The 12,383-nt window shown below is 37.2% G+C and overlaps 1 protein-coding gene across 2 annotated transcripts in view; it reads left to right on the plus strand.

Moving 5' to 3' along the window:
• Positions 1-12,383, plus strand: part of myo3a (myosin IIIA) — a 72,938-nt gene that overhangs the window by 42,419 nt on the left and 18,136 nt on the right. For both annotated transcript variants that reach the window (XM_032552227.1, XM_032552228.1), the window contains 10 exons: positions 936-1,019; positions 1,993-2,195; positions 3,977-4,075; positions 4,178-4,292; positions 5,722-5,848; positions 6,173-6,383; positions 7,090-7,237; positions 10,712-10,865; positions 11,100-11,188; positions 11,827-11,956. In XM_032552227.1, the coding sequence (XP_032408118.1) occupies positions 936-1,019; positions 1,993-2,195; positions 3,977-4,075; positions 4,178-4,292; positions 5,722-5,848; positions 6,173-6,383; positions 7,090-7,237; positions 10,712-10,865; positions 11,100-11,188; positions 11,827-11,956 (1,360 nt within the window). The remainder of the gene's footprint in view (positions 1-935; positions 1,020-1,992; positions 2,196-3,976; positions 4,076-4,177; positions 4,293-5,721; positions 5,849-6,172; positions 6,384-7,089; positions 7,238-10,711; positions 10,866-11,099; positions 11,189-11,826; positions 11,957-12,383) is intronic.

Here is a 12,383-nt window from a genome sequence, read left to right on the forward strand (position 1 = left end):
TTTCAATAGTCAAATATAATTTAATACGCAGAGTGGAAGCCATTTTGTTGCTACTGTAGAAGCTAACATCCACGGTCTTCCTTATTTCTCCTCTTGGAGCTTCAGCCAATCAGCACCAAGTAAAATAAATGCCACTTCTGGATTGGCCGCTTTGCAAACGCCAGCTAATAGCATGTTAGTTAGCATTGGTCCTACCTGTTTCAGCTTCCCAAACTACATTTTCTTTCAAATATTTTAGAATAGGTGAATTTTCCGTGAATAATTTGGAGTTAAGCTTTTGATCAATGACCAGGTTGGTCTATGACGGCGTTTTAGGGCCGTTGTAGATAGAAATAAAAGAAATTAATTTCCAATGGAAAATTTCACAAATTTTCTAGAAAAAAAAACTAAGAAAAAACTTAGAAATGCATATATTTTGTCTCAAAAAATTTTGAGATTAATTTGGACATTTCCTTGTTTTTTCTGGCAAACTTTCGACTTTTATTTCTGAGATAAATGTTTTGGAAGAAGTTTACTATAATCTTTACTGCAATATTATTTTTAATCTAAAATGACCCTTTAATATACTATTATACTTTTTACTCTTGGAAGAAACTGCATTTTTTTTTTGTAGTTCATCATGATTAAAGTGTATAGAGTACAAACAGGTATAAGGTCAACCAAGCATTCAAATTAATTTATAGACTGTCTCAATACACTCAAATTTTCCATTCTTCTTAACATGCTACTTATTCTTTCTGCTAATTAAAGTTAGCATGCTTTACAATTCTTTTAATTAGCATGATAAGTATTTGGCAAATTTATTAATTCTGATGTTATTGTTGGGATTCTACACCTCTAACCAATCTGATTTTGCTGAGTAGTGAGTCAGTAATTTTTATTATTATTGAATTTTAAGTCATTTCGTCTTGGTTTTTGTGACTTCCTGTGTGCAGTGCGTTGTGATCAGTGGGGAAAGTGGAGCAGGGAAGACGGAAAGCGCGCATCTGTTAGTGCAGCAGCTGACCGTTCTTGGGAAGGTGAGTAAATCAACCTTCATCCCTTTATCATCATATTTTTTATTCACACAATCACAATTAAAAACAGAATATTTATTGATTAAATTATTGCTACATCAACAAATGTGATCCATTGATCTCAATGTATTCCATATTACTGCTTTGATAGAGCAATAATAGTTTTAAGTGAATTTCCTTTTCACTTAAAAGGAAATCAAGGTTGATACTCTGATTGATTTATTCTTTCTATTTAAGTGCTTTATAAATAGTTTTTCAACATTTGCTCTGCAAAAACATAAAATCTTACCAAGTATTTTTTTAATCTAGTTTCTAGTACATTTAAAATAAGATAAAACTTACTTACAAAAAACTTTACAGCAAACTATATGAACTTGTTTTAGGTTAATAATTCCTTAATATTGATGAGAAAGTGATTTTGATAGCAGAATTTTTTAATTTATAAGAAGCTATGTATATGATATTAAGGAATTATTGACTTAAAGCAAGTTCTTATATTTTGTTGAAAAGTTTTTAGTAAGTCAGTTTTGTCTTGGTTCAAAGATATTTACATTGAAAACTAGACTAAAAATACTTTGTAAATATTTTGTGTTCTTGCATTCTGGAGCTCTGCTTTGGTTACTAGGTGACGGGGCAGAGCTCTGCTGGAGTTGCTAGGTAACGGGCTGGTCTTCATTGGGGTTGCTAGGTAACAGTGCAATGTCTGCTGATTTGTGGCGTTACATTTCGGAGGTTTTTGAACCAAAAGAGATATTTGCACGAGAAACTAGACAAAAAAAAAAAAGAATAAATAGTTGGTAAGATTTTGTGTTTAATTTCTAAAATGATGAATTCTGGCAGCTTGAATTTATTATGATGAATTTTTTTGATTTACAAACTTTCGTCTCTATCTTCCATTCTTTTTGTGCCAAGCGACTTATTGTGTCTTTTTTTTGCCGTTTTCCTCCATTCTGACCTGGAATAATGTTTCGTTCAGGCCAACAACCGTACACTCCAGGAGAAAATCCTGCTGGTCAACAGTCTGGTGGAGGCTTTCGGAAACGCCTGCACCGTCATCAATGACAACTCCAGCCGCTTCGGGAAATACTTGGAGATGAAGTTCACCAACGACGGAACGGTGATCGGAGCGCAGATATCCGAGTACCTGCTGGAGAAATCCAGGGTCATCCACCAGGCGATGTAAATACCTTCCTGTCTTCTTGAAATTCATCCGCACTGACATTCATACAAATTTAAATCACCCAATGAGAAAACCGCACCACAAAGGTTGTGTTTCCACTCAGCGGTCGGGTTCAGTGTGTAATGGACTGTCTCTTTCTTTCCTTTCACCTTTACTCACTCATTTGAAGCCTGTGACATTTCCCTGCGGCCTGCACTCCAGCCGCTTCGTCTTTCCTTCTTATCAGGTGTCTGGGGTCAAGTGCAGAGGAAGGCCCATTTCTTGTTTGATCAAAGATTGTTTTCTAGCGAGCTGAACTTCAAAGACAGACTCAAGTATTTCATTAGAAGACAGACACGGGGGTCAGAGTGGGATGATTTGGCAGGAAACAAAGTGTGCCGCTGCTTTTTCTGGAGCTTATTATTGGAGAGAAAGCGAACAAGATGGGAACAACATAGATGCCATATTAGACTGCAGATTCTTTAAAACACAGTTTGTGAAAAAGTTGGGAATTTATTGCTTTTTGTGGCCGATGGACGCCTTTGATCAACATCAGTTTAAAAAAAACAATACTTAAAATAGTCATTCTCCACTTCTTAACTTGTAATCATTCATCCATCTACTTTCTAACACTCTTGTCCCTAATGGGATTGGGAGGGGTGCTGGTGCCTATTTCCAGAGAACGTTCTTTGATCGTGCTCTGATCTGTACAAGCATTACAATTGTTTTTTATTTGCTTTGTTTCATCACAGTTGATCTAAGTTAGTTCAGATTGAAGAAAGACTAATTAAATCGATACCAAATTGACAAATTAAAGCTAGATTTATTTAGGAGAAAAAATAAAAGTAAATCATTTAAAGCATTTCCTGTTTTGCTGTCAGCACAGCATCGTCATGTCCAGCTTAACGGTGTTTGGCACTTACTGTCAAAGATTCATTTAATGTGTCCTGCTTATTTTTCTTTTAAGCTAATCTCTGCTGTGCTGTTTTGTTTTTGCTGGTAAATTAAAAAAGTAAGTAAAAAAAAAAAATTTGAATAAAGAGAAAAGTAAGGTAATAAAAATCTCAATTAATTAATTTGGAATAATTTTAATGTAATTTTAGCCTATTTTGAGCTCCTTTCATAATGAAATAAGCTGCTGCTGGCCACGCCCCCAACTCATTGTTTAATCTCTAACATGAAAATGGCTGCAAACAGATGCACAATAATACTGCCTTACCTCTTTGAAAAGCAAAAGTAGAACCTCCTGCACAACAAACTAGAATGCAGTAAGTAGTTTCTGGATGGTAATTTAACAACAAAACACTTTTTTAGCAGACATTGTACAGTGCTTACATTCAAAACCAGCTGACCAAACGAACTCATCTCGGGTGGCTAGGTATCAGGGCTGGGCTTGGCTGTGGTTGCTAGGTAACAGGTAATTAATAGGATTTTGAAATGGTTCATTTTCCAGACACCCAAAACCATTATCGAGTGTTTTTTTAAGTGTTTGTTTTGTTTTTAGAAGCAGTAGAGACCAAAGTGGAAGTACAAAAACAAGCAAAATGTAACTTTTTCACAATCGGTCCCCTTTAAATAATAATGAGAAGAGTGTAGCTTATATGATTCTAAAAGGTGTGCAAACACGTTTTATATCCACCAAAATATTGCAATTAACCAACCTGTTATTTTCTAATTGTGGGGATATGAGCTTTAATTCGGTGGTCAAACCCAGATTTTGTAATTCATCATTACTGCGTTATTCAAATCAGAGAAACTGTGCAGTATTACATGCTCTTCTATGTTTTTGTGTTTTCCGCAGAGGTGAGAAGAACTTCCACATTTTCTACTACATTTATGCTGGTCTGGCAGACAAGAAGAAACTAGCTCACTACAAGCTGTCTGACTGCAAGACACCTAAGTAGGTTTCATCCCTCAACCCTCTTATTTACTTCCAACTATGTTTACTTTGTGCTTCTACAGAGTCCAGCCATCACCTTTGTGTTTCCTCCTTGTCCTGCAGGTATCTTTACACCGAGAACGTGAAATTAGGCCCTGACATAGTGAGCAACGCCCTCTACAAAGAGCAGTTTGATGCAGTGGAGCAGTGTTTCAAAGTCATTGGATTCACCCTGGAGGTACGAACTGCTGCAGTGAAAACTGGGCACAGAGCAGCTAGTCGCCCCTCCTCAAGACTGCACCACAAATTATTACATGGAATATTATCAAACTAAATGCAAACGTCTTCACTTAGAGGGGATTTCTCTGAAAAGCGGCACGTGATTATTAAAAAGGGTGAACATCGTCTGTGATGTAGCATAAAGCTACTGCAAGGCGTTGTCATTGAAACGGCTAATGAGGCTCAAAGCACCGACCTCTCCTGGTATCGGCACGTCAATATCACTTATCCTGTAATCGCTCTGTGGAGCTGGAGCTAAAGCACATCACGCATCTCAAGAGGGTGTAATAAATCCTCTATTTCAGGGATTAAACAATGTAAAGCATATTTATGAGATTGTTTTTCCCAACTTATAAGTTTTTTCCCAAATACTTTTCTTTGGATTTAAATTCTCCCGGTTCAATTGAGGAGCAAAATTTCAACATTTGTTACATTTTACATTAACCCCTTATAGTCCATACATACATAGTCTTGTACATCTGTAAATAAATATTTATATCTCGTAGAGCACTTCTGGATAGATGCAAACTACGTCTCGTTGCTTGTACTTGTGACAGTGCAATGACAATAAAGTTGAATTCTATTCTATTTTCAGCTTCTGCAGTTCTTTTTCACACTGCACTGTGTCAAACAAACCAAACTAATTAGAAAATTTGTTCCCCTCCTTGCCTGTGGGGGCGCTGCACCAAGAACTACTGAAGGAAATAACACAAAAACCTTTGAAGAAGACATGAGCGTAACTTTCTTCTTCACTAAATGTAAAATGGGGTAGCGTCAGATTTTAGAAAGACCGCTAGCTATTTCACCAGCTAGCACTACAGTAGCTTGTTTGTTTTGGTTGAATTTACCCAAAATTCCCTCTGTTGTAGTCCATTTCCTGTTTTTGGAGCGATCACATGTGGATTCCAACCACACCAAAGTTCACTTCAATCGAACTCAGTTTTATGTAGGCCTCCAGTGAAACATGGTGGTGGCAACATCATGCTGTGGAGATGATTATCTTCAGCAGAAACAAGGTTCCTGGTCAAAGTTGAACATTTTGAGCCGAACGCAGAGGACGAGGAAAATTAGCAGAATCTGATTGACAAAAAATGGGGTGAATAAAGTACAAGCCACACTTTTCAGATTTTAATTTGTAAAAAAATAAATTTCCTTCAGAATTATTTCCCACTTTGTGTTGATTTATCACACAGTGATTTTTTTTTTTGCCTAGATAACAATCACAAATGTTGATAAAAAACAGTCAAAGTCTAAATAAACCTTTGAAGATCCTTCAGGAAGCTGATGAATTATTACCAGAAAGTTTGGATCCTTGAAGGAGAAGTATGTTTAAAAAATGGAAGTCGTTTTAATCTTCTCCAGCAGCTGTTTATCTGTCATTCCTGCAGGAGCTGGGCAGTGTTTACAGCATCCTGGCGGCCATCCTTAACTCTGGTGACATTGAGTTTTCTGCAGTCGCCTCAGAGCATCAAACTGACAAGAGCAACATCACCAACATTGCAGTCCTGGAGAACGGTGAGAGATTGAGAGAATTTGTTCTGCTCTCCGTCCCTCCTCCCTCTGCTGCCTTCCTACATTAACTCTGCAGAGAGCGCGGGTAAAAATAGCACTCTGTTATTGGGAAATAAATTATACATCAGCAGAGACATGCAATTCACTGAAAATTATTAGCAAACATGTATTACAATAATTAGATTTTGCCCTGTGTGGCTTACATAATCTTCTCCACATATAAACACACGATCCAGCTTGGTTGTTTCTGTTCATCTGAAATATTTTTCATCATTCCATTACTCCAGTTTAGATTTTATCAGCCTGTTATCTTGTGTTTCCCGGCAGTGGCGTCCCTGCTGCGCATTCGGTGGGACGAGCTCCAGGAAGCCCTGACCTCCCACTGCGTGGTGGCGCGGGGTGAGACCATCGTCCGGCCCAACACGGTGGAGAAGGCGGTGGAGGTGAGGGACGCCATGGGGAAGGCGCTGTACGCCCGGCTCTTCAGCTGGATTGTGAACCGCATCAACGCGCTGCTGCGGCCCGACAGTCAGCCGGGGTGAGACCAGGAGCAGAACATTATATTTTAGAGCAGAGGTGTCCAAAGTGTGGGCCGCGGGCCATTTGTGGCTCTTGAAAGGATGTTGTTCGGCCCTGACCACGAGTCAAGAAGGTTGAAAATGTGGTCAACAAAACAGAAAACAATTGATGACCAAAACAAAATTTAAACTGAAAACTCAATAAATCTCAATAAATTAAAGTATTGTCTTTTTATTTAATGAATTTTGTGCCCACCCACCATAAGAGTAGTTCAAATCTGACAGTTTTGGACTGTGGGGCGAAAAGTTTGGACACTCCTGCTTTAAGGTGTTTCCAACAGTAGATTTTGTTTGTTTGGGAGCAAAAATGCAACATAAACACACACATTTGTTTTTTTGGTAACACTTTATTTGAAGGGGTGTGAATAAGACTGACACGACACATGTCATAAAGATGAAGGTGTTTTTATGAATGTTTATGACACTTGTAATGCAATCTTGCATTAAAAGTGTCATTGTTTACTAAATTACGCTTCATGACATCAGTCATAAACATTCATGAAGACTCCTTCATGTTTATGACAGGTGTTATCTCAGTCCTATGCACATCCCTTCAAATATTCAAATAGAGTGTTACTGTTTGCCTTGTTATAGTTCACTTCCTGCTTTTTTATGTTTATGTAACCAGGCTGAATTGTCTCCCTTTGTCGTTCTTCTCACCTCCAGAGAGGATGATAAGGGTCTGAACATCGGCATCCTGGATATCTTTGGCTTTGAGAACTTCAAGAAGAACTCTTTCGAGCAGCTCTGCATCAACCTCGCCAACGAGCAGATCCAGTTTTACTTCAACCAGCACATATTCGCTTGGGAACAGGTAGACTTGCACCTGATTGACACATCCTGTCAGTTGAGATTCATTTAATCCTTCTGATTAAAAAACAGCTGTCACCATAATTTCATCTAAACCCCACTAACATGTCTTTTGTCTGTTAGAGATTTAAAAATAACCTATTATGCTTCCTTGAACAGGTTAGAATAGGTGTAGGGACAACACAAAACATGTTCATTGCTTCTTTCTTTTTTTGCACAAAATCATTCAACAAAAATGCTGCAAATGACATTTGTCTTTTCCAACTGCCATTGTACAGCGCATTCAGTGGTAGACTCAGCTGATTAAACATTCAGCACTGTATTTTTAGTCTGGTTTCCTGTGCAAATATTTTAGTAAACTTGAAATAAGGCAAATCTAACTTAACAGCAACTTTTCAAGAAGAAATTGCAATAATTCTTTAGTTTTGATGCCAAATTATTTTGCTTACACCAATGGAAAAAATATCTTTTTACACGTGAAATAATCTGCTAGTGGAACTATTACTTTGTAATCAATCTTAAGGAATTATTGACTTGAAACCAGCTCCTATATCCTTTTAGAAAGATATAGGAGCTGTTTTTTTTTTTTTAAAGTTAGTTTCGTCTTATTTGAAGTTTACTAAGATATTTGAGATAGAAACTAGACAAAAAAAAAGTTATAAAATTGGCAAGATTTTGTGTTTTTGCAGTGTGGAGCTCCGCTGTGGTTGCTAGGTAGCGAGCAGAGTTCTGCTATGGTTGCTAGGTAGCGAGCAGAGTTTTACTGTGGTTGCTAGGTAGCGAGCAGAGTTCTGCTGTGGTTGCTAGGTAGCGAGCAGAGTTCTGCTGTGGTTGCTAGGTAGCGGGCTGTGCCTGCTGATTTGCGACGTTACATTCTGGAGGTTTTTGAAATGGCAAATGTTCCAAAACACCAAGAAACATGAATTTATTGCCAAAAAATGGCTGGATGGGTGTTTTTTTTTAAGTGCTTGGTCTGTTTTTAGAAGCAGTAGGGACCAAAGTACCAAAACATAAGAGGTCCCCTTTTAAAGCTTTCAATAATGTCTGCTGCTGTCTTTATTTATGGCAGAATGAGCTTCACAATTCTCCCTTTGTGTTGTCTCGCGGGAGGCTTTGCCTTGAGGGGGTCACAGAATGGTTTGCTAATGTTAAACGATTTGGACCTTCCCGCAGAGCGGGGCAATAAATCATCCCAAATGAGGGTCAATTAGGAGCTGGAGACACTTAATGTTGGACTTAAATTCACTCTTGGGGATTGTTGGAACCGGGCCCAGAAATACATTGTTCTTTTGCGAACTGAATGTACACAGAGAGCATATGTGAAATGTTCATTACTGAGATTAATAAGCATGTCCTTAGTGTCCAAAGTACTGTTAGTGTATTACAGGTTCACATGCATTTGCTTTATCACCTTATATTTCCTTTAACATGTGTTTAGCGTCTAAATTTGTTTGTTTCTTCATGTTTTTTTCCTGACATGCCTTGATTATGTAACAGTGCTGGTTTTTGCTGCAACAAGCAGTTTGGTTTAAGGTGGTTTGTTCCCATTTTGAAGTCTCATAATATTTTGCTGAGTCATCACAGCTCTGAGTCAGCCTGATGCGATAAGAGTGACTGAAACAGTGGCTGCTTTGCCTCACATCAGTTTCATTTAAATAGGGAACAACAAATTAGATTCAAAATGCACATCTCCTTTCAAAGATCTAGGGCTGCAGCTAGTGGGTTTTTTAATAATTGATTATTCTGACTATTAATCAAGTAATCAGATTTTAAAAATGACAGATTCTGCAGATTATTTTAACCACCTGTTATATACAATCTGCAGCTAAATATATACTTAAATAATCCATTTCTGCTTCACTTAGCTGATCTTTTCTCTATTTTTTCAATTAACCAATTAATAAATGGATATATAAGGGTGCTTAATAGGACAATTTTACAAAATTTGAATCAGATTAACTAAAACTATGACACTTTAAGAGTTTTGGGTTGAACATAATTACATAAAAAGAAGGTTTTCCATCTAAAATGCAAATTGTTTACATTTTTGTGCTATTTTGGCTTCATTATTGCTCTGAGTGTTGTTTTTCACCAAATAGCATATTTCTGTGTCTATTCTCCAATTAACAATTATTCAATTACTGAATTAGTTGACAGTTATTTCAATAATCAATTAATCTGATTAATTGTTTCAACCCAGAGTGGTTGTAGAATCTTACTGCTACTTACAGGACACCTTTCAGCAGAGGTGAGTGGTAATTAGTTGCATTTTCTTTCATTCTATTATAGGTTTTATTTAGATACTTACTGAATATTTTCTCACAACTTGTAGAGTTCTATGGTGTCCTTTTCTGATTCTTGGAGTGTGTCTTAGGCTCCTTGCAGGTTGTAATCTCATTAATCACAGTGTTGTATTGACTACTTTACTGTGTTTTACAGCAGAGGTGTCCAAAATGTGTCTCAAAGACCATTTGATGCCCTAGAAATGATTTTGTTTCAGCCCCTGATCACAAGTCAAGAATGGTAAAAATTTGCCCAACAAAATAAATAATGATTGATGACTCAAAAAAGGTGGAATTTGCCTGTTTTTATTTTAATAATGCAGCAGTCCAAAACCCTTTTCATTTTTTGAATCTTAAATGATAACAGATTTCATTTAAAAAGTTGATCAGGTATAAATAAAACTCAAAATCTCATCTTCACATTTTTAATCTATTGGATTTTGTCAGTCAGATCAAAGAAGTTTTTAATTGTTTACTGCCAAATTACATCAGTCATTCTCTGCAGTTTCTCGCAATTCCACAAATTCACACAAAATCAGCTGGTCCCCGCAAGGTTTTCCTCAAATATGGTCAAACTGTTGGGTTTAAGTGATGCTAACTCCCACCTGCAGATGGCAGTGTTTCTTACTTCTGTTCCACTGCTGCCTCAACCTAACTTGAGGTCAAGTTTTAGTCTGTGATCAAGTAGCAAGTAACAAAAAAAAACACATTTACCGTCTTGCTTAAGCACAGATATCGCAAAATTCCTTACAGATATTTTTAAATTAGCTCCACAAAATCAGCCATTTTGATTGCAAAGCAATTGCAAAATCCTATTATTTTAACAGTTTAATAGATTTTATCAACGCATTCTAGCACAACTGGCCCTTTGAGGAGATTTATGACATTAACAGGGTATTTACCCCACATAAAAGAGGAACTTTCCCATAATTTAAATGTTATCTTTGGGAATTACCAGTGGTATTTCTCTGCTACTTATGAGGCATTGACAGCTTACCCTCAATATCCTAATGTCTTTTATCCACCAAAATGTAATTACAGAGTCTTTACAGGTTGGTCAAAAGAAATAAGATGCAAACAAACATTTAAAAATGGAAAAAATTAAATAAACTCACTAACTTTACTGAATGAAAATACAATATTTTCTGGAAGCACAAAAGTTTTCCAGTTTTTGTTAAAAGTTCTCTCCTGATTAGGACGAGTATCTGAACGAAGAGGTCGATGCCCGGATGATTGAGTACGAAGACAACCGGCCCCTCCTCGACCTGTTTCTGCAGAAACCCATGGGGCTGCTCTCCCTGCTGGACGAGGAAAGCCGCTTCCCACAGGCCACAGACCAGACACTCGTAGGTCAGTCCATGTTTGACTGTCTATCCAAAGATTTTACATGCATCCATATTGTTCAATTTTGTTTTTATTCACCGTCTAAATTCACCAAAGTTGGAGATTTTATATTCAAAAGAAGCCATGTTTGGTTGTTTACATTTTTCAGAACAATTTTTTAAATTTGTAACATTATGTTACAGTGATAACAACCTGACCAGTTTTGTAATTTGCTAACTGATGTACTGTTTGGTATTTTAGAGAAATTTGAAGACAATCTGAAAACAAAGAGCTTCTGGAGGCCTAAAAGGATGGATCTTGGCTTTGGTATTCATCACTATGCTGGGAAGGTAAGAGGACCTATTTATGCTTCTTTGACCAGGTTAGCATAGCTCTGTGTGCCACACAAAACATGTTCATTACATTTCTTGTACAACATCGTTCTTAGATAAGGAGATTTTAGTTTGGTCTTGTCACTTTAAATCCAAATAAACTGAAACTGGCCACGCTCCCCAACTAAACGTTTACACTAGCATGTGAAAGTGGCTGCAAATATACGCTCAATTATGCAACTGTACATCTTTGAATAGCAGAAAGTGGTTTCTGAACGGTAAGGCAACAACGAAACAGTAAATACAGTGGTAAAAGCAGTTGGCCAAACTGGCCGGAACTCTTCTTGGGTTGCTAGGTAACAGGGTTGGGCCTGACTGGGGTTGCTAAGCAACGGCGTAGTTCCTGTCTTATGTAACTTTTTGAAACGGCTCATTTTCCAGACACTAAAAAAGCATTAACTTATTGCCAAAAACAGAGTTTAGTGTTTTTTTAAGTGCTTAGGCTGTTTTTAGAAGCAGTTGATACCTACATGCAAGCACAAAAAAGTGCCAAATTTTAATTTCGCATAACAGGTCACCTTTAACTTCCAAAGTGCACAGCTTAAACTTTTCCAGAGGGCTTCTTTCTAATGTTTTTAATCTCTGTGATCCGTAAGGTGATTTACAACGCCGCTGGCTTCTTGGCCAAGAACAGAGAGACACTCCCAGCAGACATTATCCTCCTGCTGAGGTCATCGGAGAACGAGCTGATCCGCAAACTGGTCACACATCCTCTCACCAAAACGGGTAAAACCAACAGCAGATTTGGGCAAATTAATTAAAACTTCCTGTAGAAAACAACCTCCTAATGATATCATGGTGTACAATTTCAACAAGAAACAATAACCTGGTTCACACAACAAGGCTTTTCTTCATTGTTTGCGAGATATTTGTTGTAAGGTTTAAGTTTAGGCCTCACAGCTTTTATGTCAAGCAGACTGAGAGTTTTATCACTGAGCTAATCAACAGTTATTCTGAATTTTAATAAAAGCTAAACCTTTTTAACATAGTTGTGTAGAATATAAAACAATTTGTTTCCAAAATGGTGAAGTAAACTGTTCAAAATGCTGTTTTGAATGTTGACAACATTTAAGATTTGGAAAATTTTACCTTTGTTAACAAGTCAGAGAAAAAAAAAATATTTCGTGAAAAGAGTAACTTATCATACAGTGGC

This window comes from Xiphophorus hellerii, chromosome 21 (genome assembly GCF_003331165.1).
Source record: "Xiphophorus hellerii strain 12219 chromosome 21, Xiphophorus_hellerii-4.1, whole genome shotgun sequence".
NCBI lineage: Eukaryota > Metazoa > Chordata > Actinopteri > Cyprinodontiformes > Poeciliidae > Xiphophorus > Xiphophorus hellerii.